Consider the following 18384-nt stretch of genomic DNA (forward strand, 5'->3'; position numbering starts at 1 on the left):
TGCCAATCTTACTGGAGTGAGATGGTATCTTAGGGTGGTTTTGATTTGCATTTCTCTGACTGCTAGAGATGGTGAGCATTTTTTCATGTACTTGTTGATTGATTGTATATCCTCCTCCGAGAAGTGTCTGTTCAGGTCCTTGGCCCATTTGTTGATTGGGTTATTTGTTATCTTATTGTCTAATTTTTTGAGTTCTTTGTATACTCTGGATATTAGGGCTCTATCTGAAGTGTGAGGAGTAAAAATTTGTTCCCAGGATGTAGGCTCCCTATTTACCTCTCTTATTGTTTCTCTTGCTGAGAAAAAACTTTTAAGTTTAAGTAAGTCCCATTTGTTGATTCTTGTTATTAACTCTTGGGCTGTGGGTGTCCTATTAAGGAATTTGGAGCCCGACCCCACAATATGTAGATCGGAGCCAACTTTTTCTTCTATCAGATGCAGAGTCTCTGATTTGATATCAAGCTCCTTGATCCATTTTGAGTTAACTTTTGTGCATGGCGAGAGAAAGGGATTCAGTTTCATTTTGTTGCATGTGGATTTCCAGTTTTCCCAACACCATTTGTTGAAGATGCTATCCTTCCTCCATTGCATGCTTTTAGCCCCTTTATCAAATATAAGATAGTTGTAACTTTGTGGATTAGTCTCTGTGTCCTCTATTCTATACCATTGATCCACCGGCCTGTTTTGGTACCAGTACCATGCTGTTTTTGTCACTATTGCTCTGTAATATAGTTTGAGGTCTGGTATCGCTATACCGCCTGATTCACACTTCCTGTTTAGAATTGCTGTTGCTATTCTGGGTCTTTTATTTTTCCATATGAATTTCATGATTGCTTTATCTATTTCTACAAGAAATGCCGTTGGAATTTTGATTGGCATTGCATTAAACCTATAGAGAACTTTTGGTAATATCGCCATTTTGATGATGTTAGTTCTGCCTATCCATGAACAGGGTATATTTTTCCATCTTCTAAGATCTTCTTCTACTTCTCTCTTTAGGGTTCTGTAGTTTTCATTGTATAAATCTTTCACCTCTTTTGTTAGGTTGATTCCCAAGTATTTTATTTTTTTTTTTGAGGATATTGTGAATGGAGTGTTTTTCCTCATTTCTGTTTCAGAAGTTTTGTCGCTGATATACAGAAATGCCTTTGATTTATGCGTGTTGATTTTATATCCTGCCACTTTGCTGAATTCATTTATTAGCTCTAATAGTTTCTTTGTAGACCCTTTTGGGACTTCTAGGTATAGAATCATGTCATCTGCAAATAGTGATAATTTAAGTTCTTCTTTTCCAATTTTTATGCCTTTAATTTCTTTCGTCTGTCTAATTGCTCTGGCCAGTGTTTCGAGAACTATATTGAATAGAAGTGGTGATAGAGGGCATCCCTGTCTTGTTCCGGATTTTAGAGGGAATGCCTTCAACTTTTGTCCATTCAGAATGATGCTAGCCTGAGGCTTAGCATAGATAGCTTTTACAATGTCAAGGTCAGTTCCTGTTATCCCTAGTTTTTCTAATGTTTTGAACATAAAGAGATGCTGTACTTTGTCGAATGCTTTCTCTGCATCTATTGAGATGATCATATGGTTCTTATTTTTAAGTCTATTGATGTGGTGAATAACATTGATTTCCGTATGTTGAACCATCCTTGCATCCCAGGGATGAATCCTACTTGATCATGGTGCACAATTTTTTTGATGTGTTTTTGTATTTGATTCACCAGAATTTTATTGAGGATTTTTGCATCTAGGTTCATTAGAAATATTGGTCTGTAGTTTTCTTTCTTTGAGGTATCTTTATCTGGTTTCGGAATCAGGGTGATGTTGGCCTCATAGAATGAATTTGGAAGAGCTCCCTCTTTTTCTATTTCCTGAAATAACTTGAAGAGTATTTGTATTAATTCTTATTTAAAGGTTTTGTAAAACTCCGCTGTATACCCATCCGATCCTGGGCTTTTCTTGGTTGGTAGTCTTTTGATGGCTTCTTCAATTTCATCCATTGATATTGGTCTGTTCAAATTGTGTGTATCCTCCTGACTCAGTCTGGTCAAATCATATGACTTAAGAAATTTATTGATGTCTTCACTATCTTCTATTTTATTGGAATATAGGTTTTCAAAATAATTTCTAATTGTCTTCTGTATTTCTGTAGCATCTGATGTGATATTGCCTTTTTCATCCCATATGTTAGTAATTTGAATTCTCTCTCTACTTCTCTTTGTTAGCATGGCTAAAGTTCTGTCTATCTTATTTATTTTTTCGAAGAACCAACTTTTAGTTTTGTTAATTTTTTCAATAGTTTCTTTTGTTTCAATTTCATTGATTTCCGCTCTGATTTTAATTATTTCTTGCCTTCTGCTACATTTGCTGTTGTTTTGCTCTTCCTTTTCTAGGGCTTTGAGAGGAAGAGTGAGCTCATTTATTTGTTGTTTTTTTCTTTTTTTGAGGAATGACCACCAGGCGATGAATTTTCCTGTTAAAACTGCTTTCATTGTGTCCCATAGATTCCGATATGTTGTGTCTGTATTTTCATTTATCTCTAAGAATTTTTTGATTTCCTCCTTTATGTCTTCTGTAACCCATTGATCATTCAGTAACATATTGTTCATTTTCCATGTGATGTAGGATTTTTCCTTCCTTCTTTTATCATTTATTTCCTGCTTCATTCCATTATGATCAGATGAAATGCATGGTATTATCTCCACCCCTTTATATTTACTGAGGGTTGCCCTATGGCATAATATATGGTCTATTTTTGAGAAGGATCCATGTGCTGCTGAGAAAAAAGTATATCCATTTGATGATGGTTGATATATTCTATATATGTCAGTTAAGTCTAGGTTATTGATTGTGATATTGGGTTCTATAGTTTCTTTTTTCAACTTTTGTTTGGAGGATCTGTCCAATGGTGAGAGAGGTGTGTTGAAGTCACCCATAATTATTGTGTTGTGGTCTATTTGATTCTTGAACTTGAGGAGAATTTGTTTTATGAATGTCGCAGCACCATTATTTGGTGCATAAATATTGATAATTGTTATGTCTTGTTGGTGAGTGGTTCCTTTTAACAGTATATAATGACCTTCTTTATCCCTTTTGATTAACTTAGACTTGAAGTCGATTTTATTTGATATGAGGATGGCCACCCCTGCTTGCTTACGAGGACCGTGTGCGTGGTATATTTTTTCCCATCCTTTCACCTTCAGCCTGTGTATGTCATTTCCAATCAGATGTGTCTCCTGGAGGCAGCATATTGTTGGATTTGTTTTTTTAATCCATGATACCAGCCTATGTCGCTTTATTGGAGAGTTTAAGCCATTAACATTCAGAGTTACTATTGATATATGGTTTATACTTCCATCCATGTTTGATTGTTTTTCCTTTTTTTAAAAAATTTAGTTTGTTTCTCCATGATTATCTTTCCCCTCACCCTCTGTCTTTACTGAGGCACTTCCCACTGATGGTTTTGGTTATTGTTTTTCATTTCTTCCTTGTGTAGTGTTTTGCTCAAAATGCTTTGCAATGCTGGTTTTCTGGCTGCAAATTCTTTTAACTTTTGTTTATCATGAAAGATTTTTATTTCGTTGTCATACCTGAAGCTTAATTTTGCTGGATACAGAATTCTTGGTTGGCATCCATTTTCTTTCATTGTTTGAAATACATTGTTCCATGACCTTCTTGCTTTCAGTGTCTGTGATGAAAAATCCGTTGTTAACCTTATTGGTTTACCCCTGAATGTAATCTGTCTCCTTTCTCTTGTAGCTTTTAATATTTTCTCTTTGTTCTGTATATTGGATATCTTCATAACAATGTGTCTTGGCATTGTTCTACTGTGATTTTTTGTGCTCGGTGTCCTGTATGCATCTTCAATTTGTATATCTGTTTCCTTTTTTATTTCTGGAAAGTTTTCTGTAATTATTTCAATCAGCAGGTTACTCATTCCCTTGGTTTGAATCTCTGTACCTTCTTCTATCCCGATGACTCATAAGTTTGGTTTTTTTATGTTATCCCATTACTCTTGGATGTTTTTCTCGTGATTTTTTACCAGCCTTTCTGAGTTGGCTAGACTCTTTTCAAGATGATATATTTTGTCTTCATTATCTGACGTTCTGGCTTCTACTTGCTCCACTCTGTTAGTGATACTCTCAATTGAGTTTTTAATTTGGTTTATCGTTTCCTTCATTTCTAGAATTATTGTTTGATTATTTTTTATAATCTCTATCTCCTGATAGAGATGCTTAACTTCTTCTTTTATCTGTTTGTGTAATTCATTCTCAATGTGTTCTTTCGCTGCTTGAATTTGCTGTCTTGTATCCTCTTTAAGGTTCTATTCCATCTGTCTAAGGTGTTCCTTGAGTTCTTTATATGACCATTTTTCTGATGACTCTAGGTCTTCCTGAATATTTAGGCTGTCCTGCATTGTATGTACTCCTTTTCTTCCTTGCTTTTTGAAGCTGCTCATGTTACTTCTTGTTCTGTCTGACTGCTGAGTTACTGTTTACTCCTATAAATTTATTTGATGCTTGGGAGGAAAGGTATTAGAAGGGAAGGGAAGAAGTCACTGAAGAGAATGAGAGTAAGCAGGTAGAATTCAAGGAAGTGGGGATAAGAAAAATGAAAAGACAAAAGAAGAAAAAGATAGGAACTAAAAAAATTTAAAAAAATAATAATAATTAACAAAATTAAAATTAAAATTAGAAGAAAAAAATTAAAAAAAATTGTAAAAAAAAAATTTAAAAAAAAACAAGAAAGAAAAATGAAAATGAAAGAAAAACCCAAATCAAAAAAAAAAAAAGAGAGAAAAGAAAAAAAGAAAAAAAACCTAATAAATGCAGTCTTAGAGTTTGATTAACTTCTCTTCCAGTAGGTGGTGCTGTGCCCACCAGGTCAAGTTTCTCCTGTCAATACGCGGGAACCAATCACTGTGCAGCAGCTCCTCCCAGACTGGGCGAGTCTCCAATCCTGAATTTCTAGGGCCTCCTCTTGTGTCTAGTCACTTCCCACTTTTCCTCTAGCCAGGCCCCTCTCACGGGTGCTGCTCATCACAATACTGGATACACGCCAGGTCTGCTGCTCCCGGGAGCCCTGTTTTCATGAACGACTGGGCACCCTCTTCCAGTTTGCCATTCCCTCAGACCCTAAGTTTGTAGAGCTTGGGGCTGAGAATCCTCAGCGAATTTTACTTGCCCTCCGGTAGCCACTCCCCCGGTAGCTGGTGCAAGAGACCTCAGCAGTCAGCCCTGGTGGGAGTGGTAGTCCCGCGCCGCGGATCCCGCGCTACCTCTGATTCCCTCGGGCTGGCTGTAGCACTCACGGGAGAGCTGGGAGGGGCCCTTACGGGAGAGCTTGGAGGGGCCCTTAAGGTTTCCCCAATGTGTGGAGAGGGAAGGCTAGGGGATTACACACCTGTAGCCACAGGTTTCAATGAAGTTATCTCCTCCGCCGCAGTCTGATGACGTGAGTTCTCTGCCATAGTGGTGTCTCTTGCAAATGGCGACAGTTTGTTTCCCTTTGCCGGGCGACCAATGCAACGGGTGGGTCCTTACTGTCTCTCCCAAGCCCCGTTTCAAAACTGTGGCCACTACTTATGAAGGCTCGGTAGGCATTTACCTCCGTAGGATGAGAAGGGCTGACCAGTTGTTTCAGCGGGATGGATTAGTGCTGAGTCACAGCTGTTTGTCTTTCACAGACTGTGACTTCACCTGCTTCCGCCTGGACACCTCCGGGGCTCAGGGCGCTCCGTCGCCCTCCGCGGCGGGCTCTCCCTGCCGCCCTCTGCCGCTCCGGGTAACCCTTCTCCACTTTCTCAGCCTGCCTCTTGGAAACTTTTTTTTCTTCAGCCGGTTCAGCGGCTGTGGGGAGCAGACCGCAGGTGGGGCCCTGCCTGTTGCAGTGAGGCAGCTGGGGGCTCCCGGTCCCAGCGGCCCACTGTTGGTTTTCATTGTTATTTTCCTTTTCCTCTTCCTGTAATGTTTTGCTGAGGATTTTTTGAAGAGATGGTTTTCTAGCTGCAAATTCTTTTAACTTTTGTTTATCGTGGAAGGTTTTAATTTCATCTTCCATCCTGAATCTTAATTTTGCTGGATACACAATTCTTGGTTGGAACCCATTTTCTTTCAGTGTTTGAAATATGTTATTCCAGGATCTTCTAGCTTTCAGAGTCTGTGTTGAAAGATCAGCTGTTATCCTGATTGGTTACCCCTAAATGTAATCTGCTTCCTTTCTCTTGTAGCTTTTAAAATTCTCTCCTTATTCTGTATATTGGGCATCTTCATTATAATGTGTCTAGGTGTGGATCTCTTATGATTGTGCACATTTGGCATCCTGTAGGCTTCTAGGATTTGGGATTCTGTCTCATTCTTCAAGTCTGGGAAGTTTTCTCGTATTATTTCATTGAATAGATTGCTCATTCCTTTGGTTTGGACCTCTATACCTTCCTGTATCCCAATGACTCTTAGGTTTGGTCTCTTTATGTTATCCCATATTTCTTGGATGTTCTGCTCATGGTTTCTTAACACTCTTGCTGAGCTGTCTATGTTCTTTTCAAGTTGAAATACTTTGTCTTCATTGTCTGATGTTCTACCTTCTAAGTGTTCTACTCTGCTGGTAGTATTCTCAATTGAGTTTTTAAGTTGGTTTATTGCTTCCTGCCTTTCTAGGATTTCTGTTTGTTTGTTTTTGATAACCTCTATCTCCCTGTTTAGTTGATCTTTTGCTTTTTGGATTTGTTTATGTAATTCATTGTCGAAGTGATCTTTCATTGTCTGATTTTGCTGTCTAATGTCTTCCTTGAGACTCCAGATCATCTGAAGCATGTATATCCTGAATTCTTTATCTGACCTTCCATCTGCTGCAGATATTACCTCTTCTAACGTTGAGTTGACCTGCATTGCTTGTGGTCCTTTCTTTCCTTGTCTTTTCATACTGCTCACGTTTCTTTGTGCTTGGTGAAACTGTTGTGTTATTGACTTTTCCCCCTATATATTTATATTGCTCTTGTATAGTTGCAAAGTCTCCCTCGAAGGCGCGGGCGGCGGCTCTGCCCCTCGTCCAATTGGGACAATGTACCTATCATGCTGGCAGGCCACTGGGCCTGTTCTGCCGGTTGATAGCAGGTCTGCCTACCTTGCAGGTGCGTGCGGCAGTTCTGCCCCTCCACAGGCCGCTGGGCCTGTTCTGTCGGTGGTTGCAGGTCCGCCTACCTTGCAGGCGCCGGGGGTGGTTCTGCCCCTGCGTGGGTTGCTGGGTCTGTTCTGCTGGTGGCTCACAGGTCCGCCTACATTGCAGGCGCTGGGGTAGCTCTGCCCCTCCGCAGGCCACTGGGCCTGTTCTGCTGGTGGGTTGCAGGTCCGCCTACCTAGCAGGCACTGGGGCGGCTCTGCCCCTGCCCGCTCTGCCCCTGCGAGGGTTGCTGGGCCTGTTCTGCCGGTGAGTCGCAGGTCCGCCTACCTTGCAGGCGCTCCTGAAATTGAGCTATTTCAAGGATTAAATGAAAAGACAAATTGCCAAGAAATATATCTGACATGCAGATAATACTGTAAAAGTGCTGTAATTGTACAAATATTATCCAGGTCAGTTATTTCATTGAAAGTATTTTGAAAGGGAAAATTTTAAAAGCCTCTAAAGGCATGTATTTTCCTTTTCTTATCACTATATTAGGACCTAGAACATATTAGGTTCCCTCTTAAATATTTTTTGAATAAGTGAATAGTGATTTTTTGAAAAAAACACAATCTTTTAAAAAGTATTATTGAATTATCACGTGTACCCCACAAGTATGTACAATTATTATGTATCAATGACAAAGAAAAATGTTTCAGAAAACTGTTGGGTAACTAGGAAAATAAAAATTCTCTACCCTAAGTCTCTGAAACATGGTATGCTGAGACTGGAATATTGCTGGTTATAAAGCCAGCCTTGACAATAGCAAGGTGCTAAGCAACTCAGTGAGACCCTGTCTCTAAATAAAATATAAAATATAACAGGGGATGTAGCTCAGTGGTTGAGTGCCCCTTAATTCAATCCCCAGTACCCCGCCCCCCCCAAAAAAAAACATAAAAATAAAAATAAAACATGATACTTACACACTTTTTATCAAGTAACATTATATTAAAAATACCCCTCAGCAGCTTCAAATATTTTCATACTTCCATATTAAACATAACAATATTGGTAATGGTCTTGAAATTTTAACTTGCTTGTAATTAGGTATACCCCCAGTGATGGAAATGGAGTACATCAATGGTAATCTTTCATCTCCAGCCAATTCTCCATTTCTGCTAAATACTGATGACATAGTTAAGGTAAAATGGAATCACAGTGATCTAAGTAACATTGGCCTCTGAGAGAAGACTCAAAATTAATTTTCACTGATGCTGCCAAGAATGGCTTTGCTCCTTTTGTAGTTACATATAGCCAAAGATGCTGTTGCACCTGTTTCAAGGTACAAGATGCAGAAGAGCTAGGTGACCATGACCAGTAGGAAGTGCTTGGCATCCTTCCCTTTGGTGTTGAACCCTGCTAGTTCCCTAAGGAGTCTCAAATCCAGCCACACAGGTGTAGTGGCACCCCCTTTCTCCACAGAAAAGTCTTAACTGGGCTTCTCCAGAAATCTTCACCCTGGCTGATTTTAGGACTGTCAGCAAAAGAGTTTCTACAAAAGAGTTCAATGTAGGTAAACTTCCTATTTTCGTGCTGCCCTATCTTACTTGGCCACTGGCTAGGAAGAAATCAGCACTCCAGGCACTGGACACCCCCTTACTAGTTTTTTACAAATATGTATCCAGTATAGTAGTTTGTAGAAATGTGTGAACAAGGCTTCTGGCCTTGAGCTGGGCTTCACAGGGATGTCTACATTTTTAAGATAAGAGAAATTACCAATTGGGCTCCATGGTAACAGCTGGCAGGGGGAGGAATGAAAGGGGAGAATAAGCTCTCCCCTTCTCAGGTGTAGTCCTTGAAGGGTTAACTTGCCCACAACAGTGAGCTTGTATGTGAGCTTCTACAGATTGTTAACTTCTGAGCCCCTCTCCTTATATGTTGGGTATAAAATTCTGAAACTACCTGAACTTGGGGTTCAGGGGATTAACTGATTATTACAGCAAAAGCTGTGCCCTCTGAACCTGGCTGCAGTCAAATAAAACTGTTTCCTGCTATCTTCGGTGCCTTTCCTTGTTTGTCGCTACAACACAGGCTCTGAGCAAGGAGCAAAAATGGGACCCATGTTTAATGGTAGGTGGCTCTGCAGAAGAATTAGTGTCTGCTGGTTTTCTTGCTTTGTTTCTGGCTCCTTGTTTACCTAGTCTCTCTGTTAAGGGACTCTCACTCTTCACTGTTCAGAATCCTGGCAGGGATCCTTGACTCTTATTGCTCCTGATTTTTCTAGACTCTACTCTGCATTCCTGAATGAATTGTGTCAAGCTATTTCTTTTTGTCTTGTCTACCAGAATTTAATGTCAAAGTTCTCCCTGCCAATTCAATCTCCTCCAACTCAATTCTTGTTTCCTCCCTTCCCATAGCTCTGGTTTTTACAGCTAAGCAAGATCAGGACAATTGTAGATTCCAGAGGAGGGGGTTGGGGAAGAGAAGAGAGAAAGGAAGAGGGAGGGGGAGGAGAAGAGAAAGGAAAAGAAAGAAGAGGCACTGTGGGAGTCACTTAATTAGCAGAGAGAACTTTGCTACAAAACAAAATCCAATACAAAAAATGTGAAGTCTTTAATGCAAGCCACCAAGATTGGTCTACAGATTAAAAGAAGCTGGAGGGATGGAGTAGGAAGAAAGTTTTCAGAGCCCTCTTAGTTTTCTCATTATTAGAAAATTACATGGGGATGCCTGGAGTGCCCCAGTGAAGATGACATCCACAGCTAATGCCACACTTGGTGCTGTCCTTGCCACTACCCCAGTCTCCACAATACTAGGTCTACAAACAGGACATCATTAACACCCCCATTTCTGCACAACACAATGTTCCTGTGTCTAGGCTAAGCAATTTCATCTCCATATTGTCTATTATTACAGCCCCTCTGGGTTGATCCTGGGCTCTCTATGCCTTTTATAATTCTTTGCAGAAAATCTCATCATGCCAAAGGCTTCCCCAGCCATCTATCTGCCCCATAATTCACTTATATATCCAGGACAAGACCCTTCTCTTATAAATCCCAGAGCATTTTATGTAACCATCAATTGGCAATTCATTCAAAGGTTTCAAAATGTCCCCAACTTAAACCCATAAGCTTTCCATACTACTGCTAACTGAAAGCTCACCCCTGAGATCCTCTTCAACTCTGATTCCTTCCAGTGTTGCCCACCTGAGTAAATGGCCCATCCCTCCATCTGCTATCTGTCCAAATGTCCATCCATCATCTTTCTGCAAACTGGAAGTCTGAGTCACCTCTGCCTCCTCTGTCTTACTCCATATCCTATCCAACTTTCAGTTTGGTCAATTACTTCTCTTGAATCTATAACATAACTTTTCTCTAGCCACAGCACTACTGTTTCTCACCTGGGCTACCCAGGATCTCCTAACTAGTGTTCTTTTCTGATCCATTTTCTATTCCTTCGACCAAAAAATTTCAATGAAAATTTAATTAACAACCCACTCCCCTCCCCCCCAAAATCCATTAATGTGGTCTCCTTTGTAATTATAATAAAGACTAAAATCCTTAATGTGTCTTAAAAGGCTCTGTGGTCTGGATTCTCCTTTTCTCTTTCCTTCCTTTGCCTAACTTCCACCTCCAATCCCTCCAAGCTCTAGCTACCCTGGTTTCTGTCCAGTTCCTCAGATGTAAGGGGCTCCCTCATGTGACAGGTTCTTATCCTTTTTTTTAATGTACCAATGATTGAACCCTGAGGTGATCAATCACTGAGACACATCCCCAGCCATTCTTTTTTTTTAATTTTGAGAGAGGGTCTGGCTAAGTGGCTTAGGGCTTCACTAAGTTGCTAAGTATAAGGCTGGCTTTGAACTTGTGATCCTCCTGCCTCAGCCTATCAAACTACAGGGATTTCTTTATCCTCTTAATTCGGTTGTCTTCCATGTCACATCTTCAGGGTCACCTTTCCATACCTCCTGAATAAATCAACCCCTACAGTTTAAGTTCTCAAAATCCCATGTGCCTCTTTTGTGCCCTTAACTTCAGTTTCATTTAATTGTGCAATCGTATGGGATCATTTACTTCATCCTACTAATTCTCCTAATCCCTGCACTGTGACTATCAAGTTCATGAGGCTAAGGACTCTGTCGGCTGTTGTTAGTGTGCTCACCCCAGTGTCCACACACCCTACAACTTTCCTGTTCATTCCCTTTGCTCTGCTAACACTGGCCTCCTTGCCATCCTGACCATACTCCTTCTGCCTCAAAGCCTGTGTCTGGAATGGCCACTTGTTCCCCTGCTTCTGGTCCTGGCTGGCATTGTGTCTCCTTCCTCAGGGAGGTCCTCTTGGACCACCACAGAAGAACTGCAACTCACACCTCAGACCAACTCCGTCCCCTCCTTTAATTTTGCTGTTGCGTGACTCACTTTGCGATACACTTATTTAACCATGCACTTAGTGATTACTTTTCTGTCCCCTCTGCAAGAACGTTAAGCACTATACCCACAAAGTAGTCTGCTATTTTGTTCCCTGCTCTGTCTCTGGTTTGTGGATGGTGTCTGGTCTGAAATAGGTACTCAATAAATATCAGTGGAAAGAATGACTTCATTTTGGCACAGCACCTGACACATGGCGGATCAATATGCATCTGTTCAATGAATGACAGTAAAGAGGAGGCTGGACTCTGCCTGGGACACTCCTGCAGATTCTGGCTCATTCTTTTCAACAGTCAGCCCTCCAGAACTCAGAGCCAGCTGCAGGGAGGCTGCCTTGTTAGCTGGAAATTTGGTGTATGCCTTCAACTTGGAGTTAATTATAGCTAGGAACTGTGGAGAGTAATAGGGGCTGTGTCTGTGTGTGTGGTGGTAACAGCAGACAGAGTGTTAGTTTCTATTGGGAAAAGGCTAGCTCAGCAAATCTACAGTGTAAATAACGGAAAAGTTTAACTTACTTAGGAGCAAAAGCCAATAAACAGATTTTAAGTGCTATTAACACCATTTTATATGCGAACACTGCTGGAATGTGTTCGCACGATGAACGAGATCATTATAAGCACGTTTTAATGTTCTTTGAAAAGCACTAACAAGCATCTTGAAGATAGGTTGATGGAATCCCCAATTCCTCACAGGAGTTAGTGGTGCTGTCCCCAGGGCCTTGACTCTGTGAGGCAGACTTCCCAGTGAGTGACACTGACCTTTGTGCAATTACATACTTGTTTATGGAAAGGGAGATGATAATACTAATCTCTAAGCCTATAAAGAAACAGCCATTAAGCATCTATGGGCATATACATAAGCATGGTTAAGGAAGTATCCTTGTTTTCTTTCATTCCTTAAATCCTTGTACAACTTTAACAATAGCCAAGATTTACTGTCACTGCTGTAAAGACAGACAGACAACCTAAGTGAAGCAGTTGCCAAATGGTGATGACAAAAGACTGGCACAAAGCACTGAAGGAAATGTGGGCTGGAATGGGCATCCTCCCTACTGACACACCACTCAGACCTCAGGGTCTGACCTAGATGCAGGCCGGTGGCTGGTGCCTGAGCAGTTGTGCTATTGAAGCCTAAGGTAGTGGTTTTCCTTCATCCCCTGTGTGGTATCAAATTCACCCTGATTCGCTGGAGTGGATTAACAGATCTGTCTGAGGATTTAGACCCTCTATTTTAGAAGAATTAATAACTTTGGCAGGTGGTCTAAATGATTGCTATCTTAGGAGATATGATAGGATGAAGCCTTACAGAGAATCACATAAATAACCAGTGTATGGGGGCTGGGGATGTGGCTCAAGCGGTAGCACGCTCACCTGGCGTGCGTGCGGCCCGGGTTCGATCCTCAGCACCACATACCAACAAAGATGTTGTGTCCGCTGAGAACTAAAAAATAAATATTAAAAATTCTCTCTCTCACTCTCTCTCCTCTCTCACTCTCTCTTTAAAAAAAAATAACCAGTATATGTAGGTACATATAAATATATATTCATAGAAAAGCATATACTTATGTAAATAAGCAATTTTCAATAACATACAGTTCTAGAGGAGTTTTAAGAAATGAAAAAAAAGAATTAGATGAAAAGAGAGCACAGGAGCACAGGGAGAGGTTTCGAGGTGCTACAGAAGCTGAGAATGAAGAAGACTGGATTATAAAGGCAGGAGCAAAGAAGTCTCTTCTTGTCATTGCCCCCAGACAGGTACAAAAACAATGCAGACACTGAGAAAATACAGAAACACAAAGAAAATGCAGGGGGTGGGGAAGATGGGATGGAGGGGGGATGGAAGCTAGAAAATGCAATCCCCCAAATCAAGGTGAAAGGCCACATCCAGTGCAAACCACTCAGAAACACAAGCCAGAGCCAAGCCTGCGAAGAGGTGGGTCACTGTCCACAGTGGGGCTAACAACTATGGAGCAAGATGGCACTGGTAATTACATATTAACTATTCATTGGGATCCTGAGACTTCAAAATGCCGATTTTCATTTTAAATGACCAGTTACTTAGTCTGCTTAGCAGAAGGAGGAATAATAAAGATATGATTTTTTTTTCAGGTGACAACAATCAATGTTATCTTCATATGACATTTCAGTTCATTTCTGTAAAAGGTGATGGTTCTCAGGAAATTATGACATTACTAAGGATAATGACTTACCCAAGGCCAACAGGGTAGCAGGTGGTGGGACAAGGACTCCAAACTATACCTTTCAATTCCATATTATACTCTTTTATTTTGCCCAATAGTTCTTTCCTGACTGCCTCCTGCTCCCTCATTCTCCCTTGTCCTACCCAGTCCCCAACAGTGTCACCACAATACAGTTTCCAGTTATTTGGGGACATCAGATTGATTATTCCATGCATGTCTTGGCCTAGTGTGGGCCACAGACTATAAATTCATGGGGGTATCAGGTAGATTTAAATGTGTTCTATCTCTGCCTATACTGTCCTGTGGGCCAAAGCCCACTGCCTGACTTTGCAATGAAGGTTTATAGGTCATACTTCCATTGGGTTCAGTCCTGTCTGGCTGCTTTTGCACTAGCTAAGCATCTGCACCAAGACTAACTGCTCTGTTGCAATTGTCCAAAATTCAGGTTAAAACTTAATCTCCAACATAAGAGTATTAAGGGGTGGGGCCTGTAGGAAGTAATTAGACCATGAAGGTTCTATCTCCGTCAATAGGATTAGTGCTCTTATACAAGGCTGGAGGAACTAGTTAGGCCCTTTTATGCTTCTACTCTTCCATCATGGACAGAATTTATCTCCTCTGCTGGAGGACATCGCAACAAGGTGACAACTATGAAGCAGAAAGCAGCCCTTACCAGACACCTATCCTGTTAGCACCTTGATCTTGAGCTTGGAATTTCCAGTCTTAAAAACCATGAGAAGTACATTTCTATTATTTACAAATTACCCAGTGTGTGATAATTTGTTATATCAGAGGATTGGACTAAGTTACTTGTAAAAGCTAAAATATTTACTATTGGACCCTTTACAAGAAAACATTTGCCAAACCCTGCACCAGATTATAATTGCCAGGAGGGCAGTACCCATTTATTTTTTATCACCTTTTTATAGTGGTATCTAGCAAATAGTAAATGATCAATAACACTTATTGAAAGAAGGAATGGGTTCACATACTCTTTGTCCATCTGTGAGGAGAACTAAGCAGAGGATCGAGTAATATACTTCTGTGACAAGCAGGTGCACATCAGATATACAGAGGGTCAAGTCAAGATAAGGTGGGCAGAACCTCCAGGTGGTGGGGAGAGAGGATGCTGATCAAGAACAACACAGGAGGACTGTACTTGGAATGGAGCAGGAAGCTTAGAAATTTTTTACTAAAGGAGACAGTTAGTACAGGGCCATTGTCAGGCTGGCCTGGAGGGGCCATGCCTCTTCCCAAGTCTATAAAAACAAACTTTCCTAATAAATTAACTAGACTTCATTGTTTCATATCACAAAAGAACAACTACCTACGTACTAGATCACAGACAAGTGACTTCCCTTCTCCATACATCAACTTGAAAGTAAGGATTTCACTGAGTTACATGAAACTATTTTATATTTGTGCAGCATTTGTGGTTTTTAAATATCTTCATGAAAAAGTCAGTATATGTTGTGTAATAATAAGCTGGGAAGTAGGTGGGGCCACGTGTGACTTTCTTTTGCCTTCCTGCCACCCTAGGATCAGGATGCTGCCCAGTGCCCTCCAGCTGGGCATCCTGCTTTCTCAGGCAGGACACAGGCAGGGCAGCCCTGCTGGCTACTGTTCTTCCTTACATCTGGCCCATTCCTAAAAAGCCCTCTGACAGCCTGTCCTCTCTGTGCCCATTCAGAGCTAGGTGACAATGAGTAAAAATAAGTTAATAATGAATAAATTGTGCCCACTGTCCTCCTTAGATGTCAGACATGAAGGCATCATACAGAACTTGTGCAGAAGGCAAAGGCAGCTCCGGAGTTTCTTGACAGAGGGCCTCAAGGGTCAGCTTCAAGGACAGAGGACTTATCTTGAAGCCACTTTTAAGTATAGTTTTTAGCTCTTTTGTGTATTTATTAGGAGTGGGGTGGCATGGAGAGCTGAAGGATGGGAAAGGAAAGTCACAGTCTCCTTTAGCTGCCTTGTCACTGGGATTGGCCTGTGAAGAATGTGATGGTAAAGGCTAAACTACGCCAATGGGAACAACCCTCAAAGTGCACATCAGGTAGGAGAGACAGCAGCTCCCAGGTTGGAGGCCTGCCTCCACATCTTATTAACTGTGTCATCCTTAATTTTGTCATTTATAAAATAGACAAAAGAATATTACCTATTTCATAGTGTTGCATACAAGAGTAAATTAGTTAATGCATGCAAAGGACACAGACCAGTCACTAGAAGAAGTAAATGATCCGTGAACACTGAATTTATATGGTTAAAATCCTTTATCTGAAATGCATGGGACCAGAAGTGATTTAGATTTTTTTAAATTCTGGAATATTGCATACACATAATGAAATATCTTGGGGGATGGGACCCAAGTCTAAATCTAAACATGACATATTTATGTTTCATATACACCTTATATGCACAGGCCAAAGGGAATTTTGTATAACTTTTTTCAGTGATTTTGTGTATGAAACAAAGTTTCATGGTATAGAATTTTTCACTTGCAGCATCTGGTCAGTGTTCAAAAAATATTAGATCATGGAGCATTTTAGATCTCAGATTTTCAGATTAGGGATGCTTAACCTCTATTATTTTTCCCATTAATCATTCAGAAATATTCTCAAGAGTCTCCCAAGTGCAGGTATAAAATTATGTAACAGGAAGAAGTGGACTCCAAGTTACACTGCACAAAGATTAATTGACTCAGCATACCTAAAGTGACACCCCTTGACATGGCCTTCTGTATGCTTTATGCTCAGATGAGGCTCAGATGGGTGATATTACAGCAACTAAAGGACAATGACTCATCAAGGTCCCCTTCCACATTGCATGTGAAGGGAAGTGTCCATGGTAGCTCTGTGAATCCCTCAGAATTTAGTGCAGAAGTGAAGCTTCCTGTAAGCCACTGGAGAAATCTGGATTTTTCTACTAGTGCAAGACCTCCCCAAGATCCCAGAGAACATGAAAGAACTTGGAAGAGTCTGGATGGGCTAAGAAGTAATGTTTTCCTTCTTTGAATCACTATGGCACTGTATACCGTCAACTGCAAGACTACAGCCATGGAGATCTGTCCTCTGCCTGGTCTGCTCTGTCCCATGGGCAGTGACAACATCTCATCTTGATGACCTTCATGTCCCCAGTCTCTGACAAAGTCTCACACAGGTGAATGAATTCACTGAGGGGCAATCAAATCCTGGACCTTGGGGTAACATCTCCCATCTACAAAGGATCTTGACAAGGCCACTAAAGCACCAAATAAATATGGCCATGCTTTAATAAAACCCACAAAATAAATGAAGCTAGCATCTGTAACCTGCAAAGCTGGTGATTTGGCTCTATTCATGGCCAAAAGGAAAACAAAAAAATGCTTGGTTCAAAAGTTTCATATTATATGGAAGCCCCAAAACTTTGGATCTGCACTGACCAAGAGTCTGTGTACCATTTAAATTCAAATAATAAAAACAAAATAAAAAGTTAAAAGTCAGTTTCTCAGTCATCCCAGTCACATGCCAAGTGTTCAGCACCCTCCTGTGGTTTTAACAGAATTTTCTCTGGGGCAGCACTGCCATAGACTCTGTGGCATCAACTCAAGAAATGTTAACTCAGGCAATTCAACTGCACTTTCACAATCAATAAAACTAACTGCTCCCCTGGAATATCCAAACCTTCCAAATTTGTTCTCTTACATGTGATAAGGCAGGATGAGCTAGATGTTCTCTCTGCCTTCTTGTTTAGTTTACATGTCTTTATAAATACTGCTAATTCTGTTAAGTTACTACAGTGAGTCCGTCACCACCATGATGCAGTTATGTGTGACTCAGAACAGTTTAATGCAGTGGATGGGTAGCATGAGCCTGGGGAGAAGAGGTTCATCAATCTACCTTGAGTCTCACCATCATTATGGAACGTTAATGATGTTGGACTCAATTTAAAACCCATCTGAAGCATTATGGATTGGCAACATTCAGTTTCACCAGCACTGGGAATTTCTGAGATATAATCCTAGATCTTTTGCTAATGAGTATTGTGATATGGGGACTATCATTTAACCACTGAGTTTTTCACTTTCCTGCCCTTAGAATGGGGCTATTACTGACCTACCTAACCCAGAGTCCAGAGGATTCATGAGTTAATATTCGCAGGGAACGCCAAGCTCCTTGCATGAAGGCAGACTGTGCATCATGATTTCTATTCATTCTCATGAAGCAGCTGGGAAACATTAGGACTGGAGTGTTACTCCTTCTAAAATGTGTCTTCCTTTTCCACATTTTAACATTACCTATGTTCCTAGAACCTTAAATCTAAAAGTAAAACTGGGCCTACAGGGAGAGCACACTGATGTAGTGGCAGTATTCAGATCATTTTTCCTTCCTTTAGTATGAGCATAACACTAGCCCCTTGCAGCAGGATGAAAGCAGTAATTGCACTGTAAATTCTCACTGCATGAGCCTGGTGGTCAATCTTATCAGATGTGGAAAGAAGGTTCTACAACAGCACAATTACACTGTCAGCACTCACATGCAATGATATTCCCATATCTGTTCTTCATTCTGTTCTCACCTTTCTTAGCAGAATCCCATGGTGCAGACTGCCCTTCAAAGAAACTCTGGAAGAAAGAGGAAGTGACACTAAGCATTACAATTTGGTGCAATAAATAGAGGGATC

General features: G+C 40.8%; 1 protein-coding gene across 4 annotated transcripts in view; it reads right to left on the reverse strand.

Moving 5' to 3' along the window:
* LOC308631582 (receptor-type tyrosine-protein phosphatase mu-like) overlaps positions 1-18384 on the reverse strand; it is a 102349-nt gene that overhangs the window by 9023 nt on the left and 74942 nt on the right. For all 4 annotated transcript variants that reach the window (XR_014018260.1, XR_014018261.1, XR_014018262.1 and 1 more), the window contains one exon: positions 18280-18325. Coding sequence is in view for 1 of the 4 variants with exons in the window: in XM_081262926.1 (XP_081119052.1) it covers positions 18315-18325 (11 nt within the window). In the remaining 3 variants the exon portion in view is untranslated. The remainder of the gene's footprint in view (positions 1-18279; positions 18326-18384) is intronic.

The sequence above is a fragment of the Spermophilus citellus genome (assembly GCF_964194105.1).
Source record: "Spermophilus citellus genome assembly, chromosome: 12".
Classification (NCBI taxonomy): domain Eukaryota; kingdom Metazoa; phylum Chordata; class Mammalia; order Rodentia; family Sciuridae; genus Spermophilus; species Spermophilus citellus.